At 39.6% G+C, this 25,213-nt stretch overlaps 1 protein-coding gene across 1 annotated transcript; it reads left to right on the top strand.

Annotated features, from left to right (window-relative positions):
• The first annotated feature begins 33 nt into the window (after positions 1 to 33).
• Positions 34 to 23,274, top strand: MMUT (methylmalonyl-CoA mutase). The gene is given in 14 exon segments (XM_042803509.1): positions 34 to 68; positions 1,371 to 1,782; positions 3,904 to 4,271; positions 4,967 to 5,124; positions 6,317 to 6,488; positions 8,767 to 8,814; positions 8,816 to 9,016; positions 10,309 to 10,420; positions 11,698 to 11,813; positions 12,492 to 12,607; positions 18,793 to 18,924; positions 21,128 to 21,275; positions 21,385 to 21,552; positions 22,859 to 23,274. Coding segments are annotated over 13 exon segments (2,247 nt in total). The 5' UTR covers positions 34 to 68; positions 1,371 to 1,403; the 3' UTR covers positions 22,988 to 23,274.
• Positions 23,275 to 25,213: the final 1,939 nt, after the last annotated feature.

Raw genomic sequence — 25,213 nt, 5'->3', positions numbered from 1 at the left:
GGGCTGAGGGGCGGCCCTGTGCGCCTGCGCAATGGCCAGAGTGGGACCGGCGGCGGGGCCGGCGGCAGGTACAGGGGCTTGCCCGGGCCCGCGGCCCGCAGCCTGCCCAACGCTCCCGTCCCTCGGTGGGGAAGGGCCGCGACCCCCCCGGGACAGCCCCCCCAGACCAGCCCCCCCGTCCCCGTTGGCAGCCAAGGGGGCGGGTGGCGGTGGCGGTGGGCGGTGGCGGGTGGCTGCTGGGCGCTGCGCGCAGCCGGGCCTGTCAGGGCGGTGTGGGGCTGTGGGGCTGCCGGGCCGGGGAACGGTGTTTTCTGCTCCTCGCCTCGCGTCGCTTCGGCCATGGGTGCTGTGGTGTGAGGTGGCGGGGGGGGAGAGGTGCGGCGGAGGGTGACAAGCCTGCTTTGTGGTTCTTTGGGACGCAGCAGTGGAGGCCGAGGTTGCCTTCCACCCTGGGTACGGGATCACGTCTGTGCAGGGAGCTGGGCGCCTCTCTAGTGCCCCTCTGTGCTCAGTCTATTATATATACACTACATGTACAATCTATATTATTAAAGCGCGTGTGTGGAGCATGTTGCTGCAGCACCGTAACACTGGCAGAGCTGCTTCTCAGTTTTATTCATACTGTTTCATAAAGGTGTCAGGGAAGCAAGTGTTTCCAGGGAGTTGGGAAGGAGATGAGGCAGAGGGGAGGTGGCTAGCCCTCGGAGCCAAGCTGTAAAGGTTTTTCTTGGGGAGAAAGACCAGGGGTAGGGTACAGAAAGCAGAAGCAGAGGAGCTTACAGCTTTCAGGACTCAATGGATTTATCCATCGTCTCAACCTCATGCATGGTGAGACAATCTCCACAACTCGTATTATCCCTGTGTCCTTGCATATCATGCTTTTATTCCCCTCTCTTTCATCCAGCCCAAGCCGTCTTTTCCTTTTCTGACAGTCTACTTCCTTCAGATCTCTTTGTTGTTGAGCATCCCTCTGCCATTAAGGAATTTGTAGATGAGAGAGATGGGAAGGTGGGGAGGTAGCTAGGATGCCATCTTCATTCTTGACAATTGAATTTTCAGTGACTGATTAATGATGGTGCTGCTTAGGGACTGAAATAAGTTACACGTTTCATAGGTGGATGTAGATGAGTTGTAGGAATGTTTTCCTTAGCTAAAGGAAAATGTAGTATTTTTCCTGAAATTTGTTTTATGCACTCTCTGGTTGAAAGGCAAGGGGCGGGGATGTCTATCAAATGAGTAAGTGAATAAATACACATAGTTTTTTCCTGAGTAACTGTTTTTGCTTTAGGAAGCTGCTTGACTTCTTCATGCTCTCTTCCATGTGTCGGATTTATACAATAATGCAAAATATTTGGTTTTATTTTCTTCAGTTTACCCCATAGTCTCCAACCAGTGGGGCAGACATGCTCAGAACCAAGGATGCTCTCCTGCGCCTGTGGCCCCACCACCTCACGTGCCTGGCACAACTTCCAGCCCACCAGCTTGCACGATGTTCACTGCATGGGCAGCCACTGCACCCCGAGTGGGCTGCCCTGGCTGAAAAGCAGCTGAAAGGCAAGAATCCAAAGGATTTAATTTGGCACACCCCAGAGGGGATCGACATCAAGCCCTTATACTCCAAAAGGGACACTAAAGACCTCCCTGAGGAGCTGCCAGGGGTGAAACCTTTCACTCGAGGACCCTACCCAACCATGTACACGTACAGGCCATGGACTATTCGCCAGTATGCTGGCTTCAGTACAGTGGAGGAGAGCAATAAGTTCTACAAGGACAACATTAAAGGTAAAACAGCTGATTTGGGAAACAGCATTGCCTTGTAAAGCAATGGGGAACATTCATATGGTGAATTACATGGCAAACGTGGTTATTCCACCTTGGCAGTTTTGGTTTCTAATAGGATCTTCCCAGTGGTGCTGTATTTCTTTATTACTGGGAAATTGGATAATTTCTGAAACTGCCTTTGCTTTCTTTTGCTATTGAGGTGGAAGAATGAATGTGTGAAATGCACCTTTTAGTTATTCTACCTTAACACTTAGAGAGGCATCATTTGGCTGCATCCCAGGGTCCAACCAGCAGAGATCATATATCCCTTTACACTCATTTTGTGATCATGAGAGAAGGTTGTAGTGGAAAAAAATTACTAACTTTGTCCCTTAGCTGAACTTTTGGCGTTAGTGCATTCTGACATTCTGGGTTTCCATCTCATATTGTTAATTTTAAATTAATTTATAAAATCATATGAATAGCGTTATTCATGTTGTATTAGTAAAGCCAGCTTCCTAAAAGTATTTATATTTTCCTTATTTGAGACAGGTTTTCCCTGTGTTTCTGCAGGAGTATTGTACTTTGCAGCAATTTGTTTAGCTAATAGCCAGAACTTCATCACAGTATACTATTGAGTTAGGCATCGTAAAACCACTACTAAAAGTTGTTCTGGATAGACTGAAGCTTTAGTTTTACACCAGCCATACATTTTAGCAGTTTGAAGCTAATTATAACCTTGCCAGTCAAAACATCAGACCACTGAAAGTCACCTTTTGAGTAATAAATCTGCAAGACTCTTTTTTTCCCACTTTACAGTCCCTCCTACTCAAAACATAACTGTTTAAGGTGGGGGGGAGGAGCTGTTTGGGGATTTTTACCTCTTGCAATATCATGTTTAGCTAATATGAAGCAATATTAGCTGCTGCAATATCCTTGCAAGTAGTCTTGATTATTTCCATTTATAAAACTCTCAGTACATTAGTAAGTTATAAATACAGGGTATTAGAGGTTTGCAGACAAACATTTAAATAGAAGGATTGTTCTGAGTATACTCTGCTTTACTGCTGAATGTTGCTGCTGAAACAGAAGTGCTAACACTTGGGTTAGCTGGTAGCACAGCTCAGTTACTCAAGAATGTGTGCTGCCAGGCATTTTTCATCGTTATTCAAGTTTTGACATTGTAGTATTGTAATTTTGTCTTGTTCTGTTAATGGTTGTATTAATATTGAATTATTTAACATAGATTCTCAGTCTTAGGTATTTGTAAAACATTTTTGATAATTCAATTAAATAACTATTTAGAAGAATGTTAACAAATAATTATCAGTTCTCATAATTGATGACATTTCTATTGCTTGAAACTAGGCAGAAATTTAAATTTTTGACACTGTGTTTCAGAGCTAACACCTAGCTTTTTAGATCAAAGACAAGAGCTCTGTTGATGTTGGGAAGTGGATTCACAAATGCAGTAAATAGAGTTACTTCAGGAGCAGCAGTGCTGGCCAGAGGGTGAATGCCTGAGGGCAGCAGAGTTTTGGGTACTGCTTTCAGGTTGCAGCAACAGGTCTGCCAAGAGCTCTAACTGTCCTGTTCCCTGCTTTATATGAATAATTTTCTCCTACTGCACATTTAGTAATGTACCACTTCACAAATAAACAGTGTATATCACAAGAGCCAGGGTAACAATCCACGTGTGTGTTTAATTTGTGATAAAGAGAAGGTAACATGATATAGTTTATCACACTTTTGTTTCCTTGTTTCCAGCTAAGATAAGTAGAATTTCTGCATATAAGCCCTGATACTGTCTGTCAATGCACATTTATAACTTGTGGCTAAACTGTTATTCAGTAATTTGTTAAGCACAGTAAGCTAATTGTGTGGCTGAGCTAGGAGGACTGCAATATTTTTTCTTCTCAGTTAATAGCTTTTTCGTTTAAAGTTTAAGACTAGAAGACCTCGGACAAGTTTGGAGAGGGAACAGTGTTTAACATCTAAAATCGGTTTCAAGCCTGGATCATGTAAAATAAAATTAATAAATTTAGGTCCAGTTCTGATGAAAGTCTGTTCAACACTTCTGAATCTCTCTCTTTGTTGTTTTTGGTTTTGTTTTGTTTTTTTCTTTTTTTCTTCTTTATGTAGCTGGCCAGCAGGGATTATCTGTTGCTTTTGATTTAGCCACCCACCGTGGTTATGATTCAGATAATCCACGAGTGCGAGGAGATGTTGGAATGGCTGGAGTTGCCATTGATACAGTGGAAGACACCAAAATCCTTTTTGATGGAATTCCTTTAGAGAAAATGTCAGTTTCTATGACAATGAACGGGGCAGTCATTCCCGTGTTGGCAACATTCATTGTCACTGGAGAAGAACAGGGAGTGCCTCAGGCCAAGCTGACAGGGACAATCCAAAATGACATCTTGAAGGAGTTCATGGTCCGAAATACATACATTTTTCCACCAGAACCATCAATGCGGATTATTGCTGACATCTTCCAGTACACCTCAAAGGTATTAATTGTTTCGATGTATTTATTTCTGTTATTACATCTAGTTAACTATATACAAGGCACTTTGGAGAACAAGGCAGAAGACCTGTCATAGTGAAGAATGATGCGGTTGTGGAAAGGGCCAGGATGAGAAGTTAAGATCCCAAATCACTTAAAGCATAAATTTTAAGATTTTTAGGTCAGTCCAAATCAAAGTCAGATTAAGATGAGCCTAAGCCTGAAAGGATGGCAGAAAACTTTGAGACAGGGAACAGGCAGGCTGTTCTTTGCATAGAAAGTAAGAAGCCCCACAGTTGAAGAGTCATCCAGCTGTAAGCAGGAGCAAAGAGGTAAGCAATCTCAAAGGACTTCTGCTGCAGCATTAAGCATGGGAAGGAGGTAATGAAAGGAGTGAAGTCCTGAACTGATGACTGGGAGTTTAGTACTACCAGTTGTTTTCTTAGTTGCATTTTCACTGGAGAGGTGGCAAGCAGCATGTAACTGAGAAAGATATTTAGCGTGGTGAGTGGTAGTTTAAGCACAATGAATAGTGCAAAAAGGTAAAAAGCATCTGAAGTAAACATCTGCAAACGCCACTTAATAGAGGTGGGTTGTATTCACAGTCTACAAAGAATGGATTACTTGTGAATATTGATAGAACAATTATCTGATCCCGTCCCTTCTGCTGTTATACCCTGTTGTCTTTTATTTTTGCAGTATATGCCAAAATTTAATTCAATTTCAATCAGTGGGTACCATATGCAAGAGGCAGGAGCCGACACCATTCTAGAATTAGCTTACACTATAGCAGATGGCTTGGAGTACTGCAGAACTGGACTTAAAGCTGGCCTTACCATTGATGAATTTGCACCAAGGTAAGCTAAAGAAATTTCTAAGTATAAAATTGACTTTTGGTGTAATCTTTAGAGTTTAATATCAACTTCAATATTTTTACACATATAAGCAATACTGGCAATACTCACATTGCATTTAGGTTTTGTTTTGTTTTGTTTTTTACATGGTTTCAGAGGTAGGGAAATATATCTGGCCCAACACACACTTAGACTACATCTATGCTAATAAACTGAATATACAAGCCCAAGCATTGTCAAGGTCTGTTGTGATGGTGTCTGGGTCAGAAAGAGGATCTCTGAGCTCTTCTATCTAATACAGTTGTAGCTTTAGGACTGCAGAATGCAGCAAGAGCTCTTGCAGTTCTTTTATGCTGTAGTGTTATTGAATTATTATTATTATTATTATTATTATTATTATTATTATTATTATTATTATTATTATTATTATTATTATTATTATATGGAAATATTTGAGAAAAATTATTAACAAAGGGAAGTTTAGGGTAGTTCAATTTACAGTTGCAAATTTACTAAAAATAAAATTTAGTTTTAAGCAGAGTATTGTATTTTTTCATAGTTACTACCAAACTAAGCAGGATCACAGTTTCAGTGGTCTAGATTTACAGATTCCCTAACTATATGCTGAGTCTAAAAAAAAAAAGGTGCGGTTCATGTAGCCTGTTGCACATTCAGACTGTAGGAGTCAGCTGAATTAACCCATTTCTGAGATCTGTGGCAAAATCAAAGTGGATCATATAGAAAAAGATACAGCCTTGTTTTCAGACTTTCTAGTGATAGAGAATCTGTAAGAGCCTTTGGCAAATTGTTTCAGTAGATAATTCACTGTTTAAAAAGTGCATCTTTAGTTGTGTCCAGGAGCATTCCCTGGTACTAGAGTGTCACTCTCTGTGACACTGCTTGACCTAGGGCTCCCCCAAAACAGATCCTGGAGATAGTTTATCAGTTCCAGGAATCATTGTTCTGGCAGTTTGCTTGCAGTCACCTTGTTTGGAGGCTAAGTCAGTTTATTGGCATAAACGTGTATCATTCTGTAGCAATTGGCATCTGTGTCCAAGAACATTCCCGTCATCTTCTGTCTGGGTTATATCTGTAAAAGTAAATTAATCAGAGATCTTACTGTAGGACCTCTCCTTTACTAAAACAGAGGTATTAGAACAGTTTAATGGTTTATCCTGTTGATATCTTATTACAGGCTCTCCTTCTTCTGGGGGATTGGTATGAATTTCTATATGGAAATAGCTAAGCTGAGAGCTGGGAGGCGGCTGTGGGCTCACTTGATAGAGAAAATGTTTAAGCCCAAGGATCCCAAATCTCTTCTGCTGAGAGCTCACTGTCAGACTTCGGGCTGGTCACTCACTGAGCAGGTTAGATACTAGAGTCTCATCAACTTCCTCATTTAATTACGTTCTCATGATGTATACCTTAAAGGGGGCTGCTGGGTTTACTCATAAAGATGCAGTTTTCTGAAGGAGACAACCTGTGTTACACTCAGTCTGACAAATGCACATGCTAGCATTGCATACATCTTTTTGCTTACATAACACAAAAAGTCTTGTTGAGTGCCAGCAGCACTGCTTCCCAAAACACTGGTTGATGAAATACCTCAGTATTCTGGACTGCCCTGTAGCACTCGGGTAAAAGGGCAGAAACTAAAGACTTTAGACTGTATTCACAAAAGGATTCCAGTATGGTGATAGACAGAGTCTCATTGCCTAACTTTTCATTGTCTGGCTTCATTTTCATTCTGAAATCATTGTCTTAAGCGTGTGTGTTCCCAGACTAGTGGATGCTGAATTGAGAGTAGGATACAAACCTGCTAAGTAGAGAGAGAATCGCAGAGAGATGCTTATATTGATTCACGACTCAGAAGATGAAGCTCACTCATGGGTTTGTCCTATAAGTTATCCTTTCAAAATGCAGCTGAACAAGGAGGTAGAGACACCTTTTTCTCAGGATCACTGGCTTGAGAATTCGTTTGAGCAGCCAAGGAAATCATTCATGCCTCTGACTCTCGCTGCAGAAGAGTGAAGTAATGATTATAGCTCATCTGCTCTTTTGAAACAGGGTGCACTGTCCTACTCTTCCTGTTGAGCTACATCACAACAAGAAATTAAATCTTTGCACTGCATATAGTTTTCCAAGTGAGGTCAGAGCTGGGTTCCAGCTTTTATTCCAAGGCCTGCTTCTCAATAAAAGTCATGCAGTATGAATTATTTTTAGGTTGTGATTTGCAACCATTGTTATTTGACTCCTGAGCCTTGGTTTTATTTTTCCAAAGCAAATGTAATGTTTTACTTACATTGCAGGAACACAGTAAAACTAAAACAGTGCAATTTTCTGAACAGTGGCCTTTGCAAGTCCTCCAATTAAAAGTATTGTATGAGTTCCAAAATACTGAAAATATGTTCAACTATATTCCAGTGTCCAGTGTAAATATATTTCTAGCCAGATCATAATCCTTTCCTGTCTAAACATTGTCTTAACACAGGTCCTCAGTACTCTATGTTTACTCTTTATAGGTTTCACAGGGCAAATATATTTTCCTTTGGCCTGCCTTTCAACAGGTATCCACTCATAAATTAGGTTTTACATTCTTGCTCATCCAAATCTCATTTTTATGTAACTGTTCAAATGGAATAGTTGAACCAGAAATAGTCTCCGAGGTAGGTAGAATTGACATGTCTTGTAAAATAGTGATATTAATTCAATTTCTTCATGGAAAATACTGTAATTCACAGATCTCATGATTAATTTTGCCTTCTTCAAGGTTCTGTTGTATTGGTAGCTGCTAATTATTTTGGATACATTTCATCTCAACATCCAAGCATGTCAAGAATTAGGTATGCAATCTAAGATACTGTTAAGTTCCCTCAGTAATCACATTAAGTAACACAGGCAGCTGCAGTTTGTGATTCTTAATCTCAGAACATAAATCACCCCCTGGAGATCATGGTAACTCCTCTTTGACTGTAAAGGCACATATCTACAGCTCAACTGTCTACATGTCTGAAAAAAGCAGATACAAATTTTGACCTGAATGCTGAGATTATGTTTTTTAATACTGACTAATACCTTATAATCCAGATTTTCTGTTTGTTTTGGTTAATATCCCAGTTCTCCCATAGATATCTTTCAATTTTATAGCACCAGCAAATTTCAACTGTAGTTCCTACCTTTATGTAATGCTGTCCTTAATGACAATATTAAGCACATTCCAAAACAGATCTTGGATAGTAACCCATCTGACAGATGGGCTATTCACTGCTTTGAGAATTTTGAAATCTGAGGATAGGGGACATCAGGAGTACCTGTTTCATCCTCTCCAGCTTGGATTCATTAAGTTATTTGAAACATCACTAAATATAAATTAGGCTTTGCTTTGTTGTCATGACTTTTTTAGTCATCCAGTGATAATTTTGGCTTGCTTTATGGATTAATCTCTTTGTCTAAGATACTGGTAAGTGCTATATCAATTTGATTGGATGCTTATTATTGACTGGATGTTTTTTTCAGCTTCAGTTATGGATTGCAATGTTTCAGTGGGGAATCTATCATTCATTTAATTGCAGTAGTATATGTGATTAATTTGCCTCAGCCCCATGGCAGAACTGTTGAGATTCAGAGCTCTCCTTTTCCTTACAGGATCCCTTTAACAATGTTATCCGTACTACAATTGAAGCAATGGCTGCAGGTGTTTGGAGGTACACAATCTTTGCATACAAATTCCTTTGATGAAGCCTTGGGTTTGCCTACAGTGAAGAGTGCTCGCATTGCTCGGAACACACAGATCATAATTCAAGAGGAGTCGGGTATTCCTAAAGTGGCAGATCCCTGGGGAGGATCTTACCTCATGGAGTGCCTCACCAATGATGTCTACGAAGCTGCTTTAAAGGTCAGCTTGCATAACCTTATATCTTTTGTGGGAAAATTTTAGGTATAGGAGTTTTGAAAAATGTTCTTTAAGGGACTGTTTGATAAGTTTGTAACTTCTGAAGAGGGAATTATTTTACATTTATGCTTCAGTGATTTCTTTGTAAATGAAGCTTTACAAAAACACTGGTGTATATTTAGAGAAAGAGAGACTTCAGCCTTCTAGTAGGCTACATTCAAAAGGGAGATATCCCAGTGTGGAACAAATAATCAAGCCCTGCAAAATCCCTTGCATGCTGAAGACTCCCAATTTGCTGGGATCTCTGTTTTATGTGTAAGAAAAAAAGGAGTTCAACAGAAGAAAGAGTCAAACCAACCTACTTAGTTACATGCCTCTTCATGCCTGTGGTGATCTGCTTGAGACTTTAAAACTCGCAGTTATTGAAAGCAAAGTTTTGTAGCCAAGTGCGTGCAGACAGTTGTCTGGCCATACTTGAGTATTATGCAGAATTTAGGAGAAATTTTTCTATTGGATCAAAATACTTCTTTTAATAATGTTTTTAGCTGCCAGTCATTACTTGCACGATGAAAAGCACTGTGCAGCAGAAGTCTGACTGGTGGCAATCCTGTATAAAGGCACATGTCTAGCCTACAGCTAAACCAGGTGATTCTCTTTTTGAGCAAATTGTTGCTTTTATGCAAAGTCCCAAATGAATAAGCTAATATAGGCTCAAAAGATAGCCTGCAACTATACAGACATGATGGTGTCTGGCATGCATTTTTTATGTCCTTGTCAACTAGGACTCTTGTAGACCATGCCAGGCATGTTCTGATGGCCACTGTCAGTAGGCAGTTTGAAGGCAGTTACCCTGTTTTGGAGCCGAACAGGCTTCTGCTGTGAGAGCTGAACCATGCCATGGCACTTGTCTTCAGGATCAGAGAACTGACCCTTGCTTTTTCCAATTTATTTGTATGTGTATACACATAACCATAAGGGCTGGCTGGCAGGCAGAAGTCAGTGCAGAGTCAAGGTCTCAAATTGTAAGCCTTTTCATCAATCAGTGTTACTGATTGAACAATAGGCCATGCACAGTTACAAATTCATGGAATTTTGGTAATAAAAATGCTCTTTTGTTTGAGATGTCTCTTAACTTAGACCAAAACCCATAGTCAGAGATGTGGGGATAGGAAACACGCTTTTAGAGCACAAGATTGTATATATAGGTATAGTTAAAATTTGATGACGGTACAAGTGCAAAGCTCATTTTGTGAACTTTGCTTCTACTCATTTTCTCAATCCTTTTAATTTCTCAGCTAGTTGAAGAGATAGAAGAAATGGGTGGAATGGCCAAAGCTGTTGCTGAGGGGATTCCCAAACTTCGTATTGAAGAGTGTGCAGCCCGAAGACAAGCCAGGATTGACTCTGGTAAGCAGCAGGGAGTTAAAGAAGAGAAAATTGCCAATAGAATACCTTTGTATAAAGGTTTTTCTTCTCAGTTTAGGAGTAGCAGATAGCAAATGATAAAATATTTTATGTCAGTGACAGCTTCTGGAAAGAGATAACAGTATGTGTGAAATATAGTAGCAGTATGAAAACAGTCTTGCTTGACATATTTAAGATTAGATTAGACAAAACACTAGAAAGACTATTTTAAAGGACTATTTTGGGTCTTCAGTAGTTAATCACTCAATTTCTGATAGCATCTCTAAACTGTGACTCCTGAATTTAAAAGCCTGACTGCCAGCAGATGGCGATACTGAATGATCTGTCCAAATTCCCGGTTTTGCTTCAGAGCTCTTCGTTTTACCTGAAGACTCGAAAAAATGCAGTCATCTTAGAATAGAGGATGATGCAGCTCTTTGCTTGTGATATATATATGTATATGCATATGTACACATATAGTAAGTATATGCGGAGATGTGTATACATCTGTTCTTATAGTTCTATTCCGCTTCTTGTAGTCCCCATTCTAGTAGCAGTCTGGGAACAGAAACTAGGGATAACTCGAACAAGAAAGAAATTATCTGAACTTTTTTGTTTGGAAGATAAATTTGAAGCAGGTCTTTAATCGAAACCAATAAAACATAATCAATAAAATTCTGTGTTTTTTCTCCCAAGGTAAATTACTTCATGTTGCTTTGACGAGTGCAGTAATGTTATCAGGCACTGCAAATAAAAATGGTTGTAAAGTCCACACTGACTGAAAGCTAAAACACAGTTTTCCAACGTGATAAATTAATTTGTATTCACATGGAATAGTTTTAGGGAGGAACTTCACTTTCTTAGTTGTCTGGTAAATCAGAAAAGTAAATTCAGAACAGTGCAGGAGACTAGCACTTCTGCTTAATTATGTAAGATTCAGTTACATAAGCTTAATAAGAGAAAAATAACTAATGAATATTAGGGAGTCAATATTAAATGGGATTGTAAGATAAATATTATTCTATTTCAAATCTTTTTTATGGCTCCCTATTCACTGAGTTGCATGTTCATGCATCTAATCATCTCTCATCATAAAATATGGAAAAATGCAGATTTAAAATTTGTTCTTATAGGAAGGACTTAAGTATTTGAAACATGTATAGTTAGAAAGCAAAGCGCTGCGTTATATTGTTCAATATTTTCTTGTCCTGTTAATATTGTGTCTTCTCACAGTAGTTTGCAAATGTATTCTGAGTTTCTGGTGTTTCCACTGGAAATAGGGTCTGAAGTAATTGTTGGAGTAAACAAGCATCAGCTAGAAAAAGAGGAGACGGTCGAAGTTCTGGCTATTGATAATACTTCAGTCCGTAGCAAGCAGATTGAGAAGATTAATAAGGTGGGAACTACCTTCTTAAAAATGAAAGCTCTTGTAATTGCTTATAGAATTTGAATAATACTAAGGAAAGGTGGCATTCCAGAAACTTGACCTTCACGTTTCTGAGAATCAGCTCTGGTCTTTAGTGGAGAAGCTGGATTTCTGTTCAAGTTCAGTGGAGGCTGATGGAAAATCCCAAGGAACACAGTATTAGAATCCAAACAAAAATGTTTTTGTTATATTCATTTGGTTTTAATCTTCATATTTCAGATAGTCTCGTGAATATGCCTAACCTTTCAAAACTGAGAACTTTACATTTTCTGAAAGTAATATAGAAAATAGCTATGCAGTGATTTACTCTAAAAGTATGTAACATTACTTAATCACTCAGACTATTTAGTGCAGCTTGTCAAGTGCTATTAAGGGACAGGGTTATAGAACCAGCAATCAATATCCACTTTCATAATTAGTAGAAAGGTAGGTAAGATGGTTTTAAAGTCAATTAATGGACTTATACACATGTTTTAAGGTCTGAGACACCTTTTTACTTGTAATATTTTTGAAATATATAGCATATCTTGACAGTTGACAGTTCCACACTTCCAGAGTTAATGTCTGAAATCAGAAAGTCTTACACGCTTGAATTCCCAGTTCACCTTGTAGTTTGTTTTAACTTAACATTTTTCTCCTCCACTTTAGGTGAAGGCTAGCAGAGATCAAGCAGCAGCCCAGCAACGTCTCGCAGCTCTAACACAGTGTGCTGCTACTGGGGAAGGCAACCTGCTCGCGCTTGCAGTGGAAGCAGCACGTTCAAGGTATGGGGGTGGGGTTGAATAGCCAACTTCTGTCTAAAAATCAATGATTCATTTTCACCTTGTAACTGTTCTTGGTTATAGTGTCAGTGAAGTTGGTGACTTGAGCTGTTTTGGGCTTTTCTTTCAAGGTGGAAGTAAAAGATGGCTGCAGTTTGACATTGTAAAATAGACTGTTACATTTTATAGTCTCCTAAGGCTATGTTTTAGTTTCTCACAAAGAATATGGATACAAAAAAATCTCATATGAAACAATGTTGTTCATACACACTATGTTGTTTACAACTCAGACTCTTACCAGTTTCAGGATGTAACTAGGTTTCTCTGTCACCATTCTGTTTCATAGGTCAGGGAGATTAAAAAGTGTCTGGGATGTGAAAATGGATATTCACAATCTTATCGTGATCTGTTGCTTCATCCTTCCTTGCACCACAGATTGGTGTGAAGACATTTTTTGATTGAAAAAGAACTAAGTTTACTTAGCCAGGTGAAGATGTAAAAAGTGCTCTTGTGTAGAGCAGTGAGGCATCCTTTAGAGTTCAGTGGAACATTTACTTTTTTCATGTATGGTGCTTTGAAGGCTGTTTTCACTCCTGCTTCAAAGTAAGTGTGAGTCTCTAGAATAGATGACACCTGTCTGTTCCTTAATTAACTAAATGCCTCAGAAATGAACAAACCTATTTCACTCCTTATTGGGGCACTGTCCTATTTTTACTGTGATGTCTCAAATTCGTGCATTCCCTTTCCTTGAACACTTAACAGCCATATTACTCCCACAGAAAGATTGTCACAATTCTGCCATCAGCATGTCTACATCTATCTTCGAATGCAAAGGTCACAGGAGAGTGGTGTTAGATTTACCAGGGATTTATCTTTTCTGTAGCAAAACAGACCAGTCAACTGATAGTTTCTTTCCTTGGTGACCTTATTTTAATTATTTGTAAAAGCATTAATGGACTTCAGATACACTTTGTAAGTTGCAAACACAAAACTTACCTCTGCCCCAAAACTATGTATGGCATGTGACCACAGAAGGAAGTTGTGATGGCATCAGATAGAGGGAGAAGAATTGTGAGCTCTGTGAACATTCACGGGGAGCCCTTCTGTTAGGGGCTACATGGGAAGAGATTTTCAAGTAAGCATGTTCATCCTTTACAAGAAGTAGACAAGTAGGCCAGTATGACCAGCATGTCAATGACAGATGCCTGTCTGCTCCTGAATGGAAAAATGTCCTGGGTTGAGTGAGTGGTGGGTTTTGATCCTGAATACAAGTAATGTAATTCAATTGAAATAAAATGTGTAGCACAGAATTTTCAGCATTGAACTATGGAAAACAGTCCATGGACTAATGTGGAGATTTCAGTGCTGACAAGCACAGGTAGAAAAGTCATTTTATTATTGTAACCAAAGTAATAAGGCAGGCTAAGGGTGATAAGGGAACGGGAGCAGTACTGCCTCTCTTCTGCACCTCATTTCTCATGAGAAGCCAGGTTAAGGGAAAATGGGTGTAGTTAGGTAGGGCTATGAAACAGGCTCTGCCAAGTTCTTTCTCATCTCCCTCATCTGTGGTGCTGTTTTTCTGTCCCTCTTCAGACTTGCAGTTCCTGCTCTGCCAGCTATTGGTGATGGAAAAGGAAGGCAGAAGTGCAGTGTAACACTTAGTGCTGCTTCTTTGTTTGCCTAGTCTGTGTCCTCATGGTACTTTGTCACCTGATTACACACTGCTACCTCTCATAACTGGTGAAATACAGGGAGATGCTGGCAGTAGTGTGAGACTGAACAGACAGATTTTATTTCTTCAAATTCATATTTGTGCAGCATAGGCTCTACAGCTGGTTGTGAACCACTAAGAGAGGGTCACAGCACAAATTGCTAAAGGAGATAGATCCTGTGCCTGATAGGACACACTGGATTGAACAATATCCTGTCTGGTTGAATTGCTGAAAGGCTTAGCCAAGAGCCATGCTCCTCTTGTTTGGAAATCACCTTCTTTTGAGGAAGTACAGGGAATCTCTGAGCAGTTGAGGGCTCTGATAAAGGACAGTTGGTCAACAGTAATTCTGAGCAGTGCAGAAGTTCATAAGATGTAAACTACAGTTTACATACAAACACACTCTCTTTGCCACCAGACATTTTGTAAGGGCTACAGACTGATAAAACACAAAACAGAGAATATAGCTATATTTTGATGTCCACTTCAAAATTTTAAATTTACTTACAACCACAGATTAGGTTGTAAATTATCTGTTAACAGGTAAACAGAGGGTGCTATGGAAACATAGCTGGAGATCAGCCCTGCAGAAAGGCATCTGGGGGTGCTGGTTGGCAGCAAGCTCAGTAGGAGTCAGCAGCGTGACCTGGCAGCCAGGAGGGCAAACCCCATCCTGTGGTGCGTCAAACACAGCATAACCAGCCCGTCAAAAGAGGGGACTATCCCTCTGTATTCAGTGTTGGTGCAGCCTCACCTCGAGTACTGTGTGCAGTGCTGAGTCCCACCATTTAAGAAGGATGTGAAGGTCCTTGACTATGTCCAGAGGAGGGCAACAAAGTTGGTGAAAGCACTGGAAAGCATGTCCTGTGGGGAGTGTCAGAGTACTCTGGTTTTGTCTAGTTTGGAGGAAGGGAGGTTGAGGGGCGACCTCGTTGCTGTCTGCAGCTCCCTGGGGAAGGGATGTGGAGAGGGAGGTGCTGAGCTCTTCTCCCAGGGATCCAGTGACAAGACACATGGGAATGGGTCAAAGCTGCACCAGGCGATGTTCAGACTGGACATTAGAAAACATTTCTTTACTGAGAGGGTGGTCAAACACTGGACCAGGCTTCCTAGAGAGGTGTTTGATGCCCCAAGCCTGTCAGTGTTGAAGAGGTGTTTGGACAATGCCCTTAACAACATGCTTTAACTATTGGTCAGCCCTGAATTGGTCAGACAGTTGGACTAGATGATCATTGTAGGTCCCTTCCAACTGAAAATATTCTATTCTAAAAACGCACGGTTCTACGCAAGACAAATGTGCATGACATTCACGTGAAGGAAACACAAGTTTAAACAAAGGCAAAGTGACTTATGTTCTGTCAATTTTGCATAATTGTCTAGTAGGTTTTTATCAGCATACATTGAAAAAACTGTACGTGAATAATAAGAATACTTACTTATGCTACTTAAATTTTATAATGGTGAGATGAAAACAGTTGTCTCCAGTACAAAATTTCGCTGTAAAGATAACAGAAATGGAAGGGATTTTATACATCCAGATTGCAAAGAACTTGCCCAATGTTATGGCTAGCTGATTAAAGAAAAACGTAATTATTAAAAGTATGGTTTTCCTCTCCTGTTAAGAAAAGAGGCTGTGTATTCCTTCCTTCAGACAGAACTATTCCACCCTGGATGCATATATGGCAGGGATTTAAAAGAATAATTGGTAAATAGTAGGAAAGCATTCATGAGTAGTTTAAAAGCAAAACTTGTATTTTTACTTAGGAACTTTAGATTTAAAGGGTTGCAGAGACCTGGGGCAGAATTTTCAAAATACACTTCAGGAATTTCAGAAGCAGTATTTGCAGAAGAAATAAATGTATTCCATTCTTTGTGCAGTACACAGAAAAACTTCATCCCATCCACCAGATTATACTTCAGTAAAATTGATAGTCCAAACCACTTATTTTTCACTTGTTAATGTGAAACTTTCATTGACATCTCTACGCAGTAAGAACAGAAAAGAACACCACATCTATATCTACATGTGCTGCATTTTAATTTAATACTGAAATTAGACTCAGGTGCTGCTTCTGCAGAAGAGAAGGAGAAAGATTTATCTAAGTTTAGTTTTCTCTAGAAGAAAGGATGCGTGTTACAGCACTGTAAGCCTTCACCAAACTGCCAGTGTTTACACAGGAACAAGTCATCAATGTTTATGCATGGGATGTATCTGTATCAGGCTGCAATCTGTGATGTCTGGCACTCAGAGGGAATCAGTGTTTATAAATACTGGGTTTAAGTCTGCTGAAAACTTGATTTTTAACCTTGGGAAGTCACTTGATCTAGCGTTTATGCAGTTTACTTTTTGATTTTTTTTTTGTTAGTAATATCAGAGAGCAGTAATATTAATAAGATTATTTAGATGTCCTGAAAAATAAAAACTGATGATATCAGTGAGTAAGGTCTGAGAACTGTTGTAACTCAGGTAGTGCTTGCTAAGTTTTCTGAGATCATATGGGTGCTGTAAAAATGAAGCATATTACAAAGTGAAATCAATGGGTTCTGATGCAACTGTGGACAGATAGCTTTGTAACTAATGTTTTTTAAATCATTATTAATACATAAATTCAAAGAGAGTATTAGACTAAGTCACATTTACACATAGCCATACAGATACTATAAATTTGGTATTACTTTGTGTTAGCTGCTTTTCTAGACTATGATCTTTATAATTCCAGATTATTAAGTCCTTAGTGTGCTGAGGAAGAAAGTGGATAAAAGCAAGAAACTTTAAAAATATAATTCCAGAAAGCCAGGTGGAGGGGAGATGGCAAACAGTGGCCAAGACTGCGTCAATAACATGAATTAAAAATGTGTGTTCTAGCATGATACTGCCTTCTAGACAAAGCAGGCCAACCGTGAAGAGCAATACCTAGAGATAAGAGGCCAGCCTCAGAGAAATGCATTGGCTATATGTTCAGGATGGGATTTCTCCCATTTTGCACTAGTGTAATTACAATTTATAAGTTTGCTGAGTATAAAAAACATAAACTAGCAAAATAGCCGGGGAGTCACAGAAAGTAAAATACCTCTCTGAAATGACTGAAGAATTCTGTTAATACAGAAGAAATTCATCTTCTGTTACATTGAACACATGGCAGATTGCCCATGGTAGGAATCAGATAGCAGCTACTAAAACTGCAAACAGCAGAAGGAAAACTGAGAGTGGTTCATTTGGCCATCCCCTTCTAAAAGCATGTGGACAAGAAGTTGCATCTAGTCCAAACATCCTTTGAGCATTTTATATAAAAGCTCTAAGGGTGCTCAACCTAATTTTTGTCTCAGAGTAGCTTATAGTTAAATGCAACATGACAGGAGAAAATGTGAATTCTAGGTGTTTGAAATGTGCTTAGGAGTAGCTGAATAGTGGGGTTTGCTCTTTGTATTTGTAAGCATACTTTTAAAAGTGTTTTATAAGAGTAGAGTTTTTCTCCTTTGATAAAGTTTGCAGCAAGTTGTTTTCATTTCTAAGTGTACACAAATTCTCTAGTCTTTTTTCCTATTCAAATATAAGCTAAAATATTTTCATAAAAATACGTTTGATGGAAGATTTCATCAAGAGCTCAGTAGCATACCTTCAAAATCATTACACAGTACTGACTCCCAGTTAATTTCATACCAAAAGTAAGAAGCTTGCAGTGATGGAGCTACTAGCTGAACTGCTCTTGTCTTTTTTGGTACAGTCTGCATTATAGATTTAAACAGAAATGTGGAATCCATTAAGCATGAGAATTTTAAATGCTTTGGGACAGGCTGTTATTTCTGATGTTTGTATAAGAAAACAGCACAGCCTACTTGGCTTCTAGCACTTGTGCTACAGCAGTAAAATGTGTATTATTTTGAACTTGCACAGTGTCTCCAGTAGCAAGCAAAGTTTAGAACTTGCATGTAAATGGATTTCCCGGATTTTTCTGCATCTCAGTGGATAAAGAAGCTATGTCAGGAGTAGAGAAGAAGAAGAATTAATACTAAAATATCAAGGAAAAAGCAAACAAATTCCAGTTAAAAATCTAGACTTCAGTCTTTTCTGTGTGGTCTTCCATTTTTTTTTTTAATTTTGATTTATATTTTGAATTTTAATATGAGTCCAAATGCAAGATCTTACAGTCTGAACCTCCCAAAAATTCTCAGTTGAGAAAATTTGATTTAATTTCCTGAAATATTTTGCTATGCAGTGGTCGCTGTTTCCTTGTCACTTGTAAAATCACTTCTCGCATGAGAAAAACAGTATTTTCTTAAAAATACCCTTGCATGTTCTATTAGTGGATGACACTGGGGTGAATTACATATTCACAGTTGGAGCACCAAAGGGGAAATGAGTGTAAATGAATTTGTCCTGCAGCAAGGCAAATAGTTGGGCTATTGCCAGTGATTTCTGTATTCGCTTTTCAAACAGGTCTTCTGATAGAATTAATACTTCGTTTCTGTATCTTAGGTGCACCGTTGGAGAAATAACAGATGCAATGAAGAAGGTGTTTGGGGAGCATAAAGCCAGTGACCGAATGGTGAGCGGAGCTTATCGCCAGGAGTTTGGAGAGAGTGATGAAATTCTTCATGCCATCAGTAGGTGAGAATGGCTTCCTGGGAAGCCAAACAGTCTCACATTTAATCCATTAGATACATGTGCCACTCACCGCGCCCTAAAAAGGTGTTCCCCAAATCTGAATGACATCCCCAGAATAAAACAAAGATCTGCACATGCCTGTCAGCAAGTAAGCAGAATGAGAAGTAGGTGCAATAAGAAAATAGTCAAAACTTAATTGAACTTGTATTTGCTTGTAAACCAAATCCACTGACATGAAGTTATGATTTGAGGTTTTTGTTCAAATAGACTATGCAGCTCAAGGATTAAGAAGCTGAGGAGCATTGCCTGAAGTCCCCACACATGGGATTGCTGCTTTTGAAGACTGTGTAATAGTAATGTCTACGAATATTTTCAGCAGCTTCATATTTTCAGAACCTGGTTTTGGTCTGCCCAGGAGGTGTGCCTGCAACTTCCCTCTTACTTTCTTAAAATTGTAACCTGTTTGGATTTCCACATACCACTTCCAGTCTATTGGTGTTACTTACTCATATCACGAGGGAGAAAACATCAGAAGTATGTGTGAAAATGGTTCAAATTTGAGCCTTTTGTTAGCTTCTGCCTTTGCTGCTGTCCTCTTGGGCAAAGAGATTGAATTGCTCTAGTGGGTGGTGATGTCACATGAATCGATGCTCATAATTCCCTGCTGTGTTGGGACTTACACATTAAAAAGAGTTACAGGGTCTCTTAAAAATCAATTACTTGATGACTTCGCAATAGTGATGTTTAGCCTGACCTGAAAGTAGATATTCTGGGGGAGGTCACGATCATTTTTTATTTTAAATATTTATTTTAAGTATTTGTAATTATGCATTTACATGAAACTGAATGATTCCTTGAGAATCAAGATGTAGCTCCATTTTTTACATACCTGCCTTTGTGTCCAGGGTCATGTGTACTAGTTAGTAAACATGATAACAAAACTGGATTAACTATGTCACTTTTTCAGAGGCCTTCAAAAGCATGATTTCACATTTGGCCCACACCAAGCCCTGGGTTGCAGTGACTCAGGTGGTCTTAGCCTGGTAGGCTTGGAGCACCTAGAGCTGTTCTTGTTGGGAGGGAGCCTATGGGTGGGGAAGCAAGAAATTGAGAATATGGAAACAGAAAACAATACAGATAAAAGGATTTTAAGATATCACAAATCAATTCAGTTACCTACTTCACTGCTATTCTCAGCAGTCCTTAGGAATAGAGAAGGCAGGCCCAACTCCTATACATCCTCAAGCAGAAGCTTTGTCAGTCTGCTTCTTCAGGCACTCTTGACATAATTCCTTTTTAAGATGAGTTCTTATTTTTTCCCTCTTACATGATGCATGTTCCTGTCCTGACATCATCATCTGAGGCTGTTCAGATCTGTGCTGATAAGTGCTTTATTGAGAGTCATTCTTTTCCCCAAACTAAGCCGCTGGATTCATACAGTGATCATTCCAGCCAGGTCAGCATATAGTTGCAAGGTGCACCAAATCCATACAACTCCATCATTAGTAGGATGCTCAGAACAGCACAATGTTAAAAAAAATCCTTTTAGTAATATTCCTGAGAAGAAGCAGGTAGTCCCACGCAAGGACAGATACTGGCAGTATGTGGCTAATCAGAAGTAAGATGAAAGGTTAATCTCTGAACCTGTGGATATGCTTTAATATGACAGAAATCTGAAGTGCCACTAACCATAAAAAAGGGAGGCACTGGAATGAGCGCAGAGGATGGGGGATCCGGTGGTAATCCTGTTCTGCACAGGCTTGTGCCCAGTTGTATGATGACACACAGCATGATGTCTAGGACCCATCTCGATAGCCTGTGTGCCATGAAAGTACTTTTGAAATAATTGGTCATAATTATTCTTAAAATCTAAAAATTTTGTTTTAGTTAGTTGTCATTCAGCTCATTAAACCCTCAGAGAATTCAGTATTTTGTCCATTAGAAAACAGAAAAATAGTGGAGTGGTTTTTGTTAAAAAAGAACATTTTATTGTTGAGGCTAGTAAATACAAGAAATAAGTTAGTAGTCATATAACATGAATATTAACGTAGTATGCAGACTACACAGACAAACCATAACTCAGAAGATCTTTTTATTTGATGTACGGAAATTATGCTAGATTTGCAGCCAGTGCTTTTTTTATTTGTGGAAATACTTCTAATGAATCTCAGTGACTTACAGTGGTACAATATGTGCTTTTGATCAGAGTTAACAAGTTCACGGATCGTGAGGGGCGCAGGCCTCGTATACTTGTTGCAAAGATGGGTCAAGATGGCCATGACAGAGGAGCTAAAGTTATTGCTACAGGATTTGCAGACATCGGCTTTGACGTGGACATAGGTCCCCTCTTCCAGGTATGACTGAGCGGTCCAACGTATTTCAAATGCAACGATTTTCCCTCTAATGCTTGTTCAGCAGCCAAGCTGGGGCTGTTACTTGTCACGTAATTCTCTTTCCATACAGACACCTCGAGAAGTGGCCCAGCAGGCGGTTGATGCAGATGTGCACTGTGTTGGCGTGAGCACGCTTGCAGCAGGTCATAAAACTCTTGTGCCTGAACTCATCAAAGAACTCAGTGCCCTTGGCCGGCCAGACATTCTTGTCATGTGTGGAGGTGTCATCCCACCTCAGGTACGGGTCAACATCATTTCCATCACGACTAGGAGACTGCTTTATTTCTGTCTGTGCTGTTTTTAGCTATTTCCTATTATCTGTTAGTGTCAGAGGTGAAGGCTGCTGTGTACAATCACCAGGGTCAGCACAGATCTACAGGATGGTCGCAGAGTGCTGTCAGGCCTCATTGATGTGGTTTTCTGCACACCGTGTCCTGGTTTAACTTACAGTGTCTCTTGGATGAAATATTAAGTTGTGTTGTGAAAAGACTAGCCTGGGGGAGATGTTCTTTATGCTCTGTTGTTTCCGATGACAGTACCTTGCATATTGCTAATAAAGGCTAGCTCCTGTCTTAAGAGACTTTATGACTCCAAATAATAGTTTGGAAGAGTCACAGCTGGTGACTAAGACACATGGCAGGTCCCAACACCTATAGTCTTACACATCTCACTCATTGTTTAGCCTCCCCTCATGTTGCCAATCGTCAGGCCTCAGTGTTGCCTCTCATTCCCCCTGCTCAACTATTCCGCCTAAACTGTTGAACAGTTTGTTGAATTCCCTTGGACTCAGATCTGTGCTTTTGTCTTTAAGTTTTCCTTAGTTCATCCACAGTGTCCCTGGCTGTATCACCCTTAGGGTCATCTTCTTCCTGGAGAGGTTCAAACTGATTTTGCATATAAATCTCCTGCTACTCTTTTTTTCTCAGACATCTTCTTTTTCTGGCCAATTAGGTAAGTGTTCAGGAGTGACAGACTTTTACATTGGACAAACAAAACTCATAGTATTTTTCTAAGAGACAAATTGTGTTCTGTCCAGTATCTCTCTATGGGATGCTACTAGCCTGTGGTTGGAAAAGGTATAATAAATCCTATATAGAAGTAAGAGAGACTACATAACTACTTCCCAGTTCTTTTTGAAATTTCAGGACAGTCATAAAGTTAGAATAATTTAGATTACAAGAGACCACTGGCAGTTACCTGGTCCAAGCCCTTTTTTAAAGCAATGTTTTCAAAATTAGAAGTTAGATCAAATTGGGTTATTCAGGGTCACATCCAGTTACTTTTGCATATTTTCCAAGGATCTGACATTAGTCTGACTCTAAACAAATAAAACCTTTCCCATGGATTCTTTTTAATATTTATTTCTTACCTCCTAAATACTGTATTCTTCCCACTTCCCTTGGTGGTGTGCTGCCTCTCTCTCAGACTGGTTTCATGTGATTTCTCAGGCCCAGCATACAGAATAGAGCATACACCAGTTATGAATCAATTATAAATTTTCTGTTGCACTATTAACCGTAGATCTTCAATTTCTTCCTGAACAGGATTACGACTTCCTGTACGAAGCTGGTGTTACCCATGTGTTTGGTCCAGGGACTCGTATTCCGAAAGCAGCTGTCCAAGTGTTGGATGATATTGAGAAGTGCCTGGAGAAGAGGCAGCAATCTATGTAACGTGGAAATGTCGCACAATGCAACCAGCCTTATACTAATCGCTTACAGAACATAATCATCAGCAAGGGATGGCCAGCCACACACCTTTGGTTCCACTGCCCTGTGGCCTGGTGTTTCGTGCTTTCTAAGAAAGTTGTAAATTCTCTGCTTGTTCTTTCTGAGGATTATTTATATATGTACTCACAGGAAAATTTTATCTCTAAGAACTATTCAGAGAGTGAAAGGAATTCAGTAAGTGGCTTTGTGTGTTTTTTTCAGATACACTGGTAAATAAAATATCCATCCCAGCTCTTTGATTGATCTCTTGCATGCAGATAACTTCTTTTGAACTTTTTGGCAGGCACTGTGCACATAGAAGTCTTCAGGCAACATCACTGAAGTTGAACAGAGAAGTGATTGAATCCAGCAGCACTTTGATGTTAACATTAATCTGACTTAACACTCTTCAGAAACATACAAGTAGATAAACCATAATTTTTTCAAAGTTCATGGTTTGTTTAGTAAGATACAAATCCTGTATCTGGCAGTAGCTCATACAGGAGCAGCTGTGCACCTCCACTCTGTCTACATCACTGCCCTTCCCTGATACTTCACTATTTCTCAAGTTCATTCCAGTGCTCCTCCTCCCTTAATTCTGTATTTTTGTCCACTATTTTTCTTGCTATCCCTGTCTACTTAGCATTTGGACTTTCTTCAGGTAATTTGATCCTAAATTGTCACCAATTTCATCTCCCCTCTTTGATTTATACATGTGGAAACTCCTTTGTGGAATCCATACAAGGCAGATGGGGTGTGAAGGTCTTCTGAGGGGCAGTCTTTGGCATTATGGCCCTACCTCACTTCATTATGCCTTGTTGCTCATGGCATCCCATCATAAAATGAGACTATAGCCTCCCTGGGATAACGCTTGTAGCTGCCTTATGGTGGAAGAGGCTGTAGCACACTTCTAAGATGTTCAGCATCATCATACTTTATTCAAAATGAGTTTTTCTGCAGTTATCTGGAAATTGCAGATCCAGTTAACGACATTGTATCCTCACTTCAAAGATCAGCAACTGATGAGATTTTCACTTAAAATAAGCTTGTTTAGTGGGGCACATGCCCATGGTCTCACACTGTTCAGAAACAAGGAGGTTAACTGACTTGCTGTTTTATTCTTTCTGTCTTTCTAATTAAGGTTTAAAGTATTGATCCCAAACCAAACTTTTGCCCTGAAAACTCCTTGGGGGTTTATCCTCAACTATTTATAAGTATCTGATTCCCTCCAAGAAAGATTGGTATGGTTCAAACCCAGATATACAGAAAGTGGCAACCATTAAAATATTCTTTTATGTCTTTCCATAAGCCTTCTTGCTTGCCAACTAGAAAAATACATAGTCAAAGTGTCAGTGACCTCTAAACTTTGTAATGCCAATCGTTTCATTCATTTATTTCTATCTATGGTTTCTCTGCTCTTTGATAATGTATGTCATCTGTTTGCTCTACAGATTCCTCTTTTTTTTTTTTTCTTTTTTTTTTTGTTTTTGTTTTTGTTTTTGTTTTAACTCTCATGATCCTTGAAACCTGCATCTTGGTCCCTTTGAATTCAGTAAAAAAATTCCCACCAACTTCAGTTGGAATCACTTCAAGCCTTTAATGCTTGAAGGAGAGCCCCTTAAAGCTCTGGACTAGGACTGACTAAGGTACATTGATTCTCTCTTGTCATATCAAGGTTGGAAAACAAAAGAGTGAGTCTGGAGAAGAATGCTTTTCCCACCTGGCACACAGTGTTTTTATTAGGCCCTTTAAGGAAAAATGCTCAAGGGAACAGACTTCCCTTTGTTGGTTCACTGCCTAACTGGAGGTTCCCTGTGGGATGACAAGCTAAGATGGAAGATGCGTTTCCCAGCCGTCCTCTCCTGCTGGAGCCGCACAGCAGCGAGCACAGCGCTTGCTGACAACTTCCCGTCAAGTTGTCAGCAACGGCGAGTGGTGACCAAATAAAATTTCAGTTGCTGCACACACTCCTCATCAACCTGGCTGCTTTGAAACTGCTGTTTGGGCTGGTGAGAATTCGGGTTAGTGCACAGTCAAGTAGGTACTCCACAAATACGCCTGAAATGTTTTGTTCAATGTGAGTATTTTTGGCATATTCCAGGACAAAATGGTATCTATAAACTGTGGGACTAGGCACTGAGGTCTTTCCAATAGGGATGAGCAAGGTAGCAGCAGATTACTTGCACGCCT

This window comes from Tyto alba, unplaced genomic scaffold (genome assembly GCF_018691265.1).
Source record: "Tyto alba isolate M040663 unplaced genomic scaffold, T.alba_DEE_v4.0 Super-Scaffold_40, whole genome shotgun sequence".
Taxonomy (NCBI): domain Eukaryota; kingdom Metazoa; phylum Chordata; class Aves; order Strigiformes; family Tytonidae; genus Tyto; species Tyto alba.
This window is presented reverse-complemented; position numbering and strand designations above follow the sequence as displayed.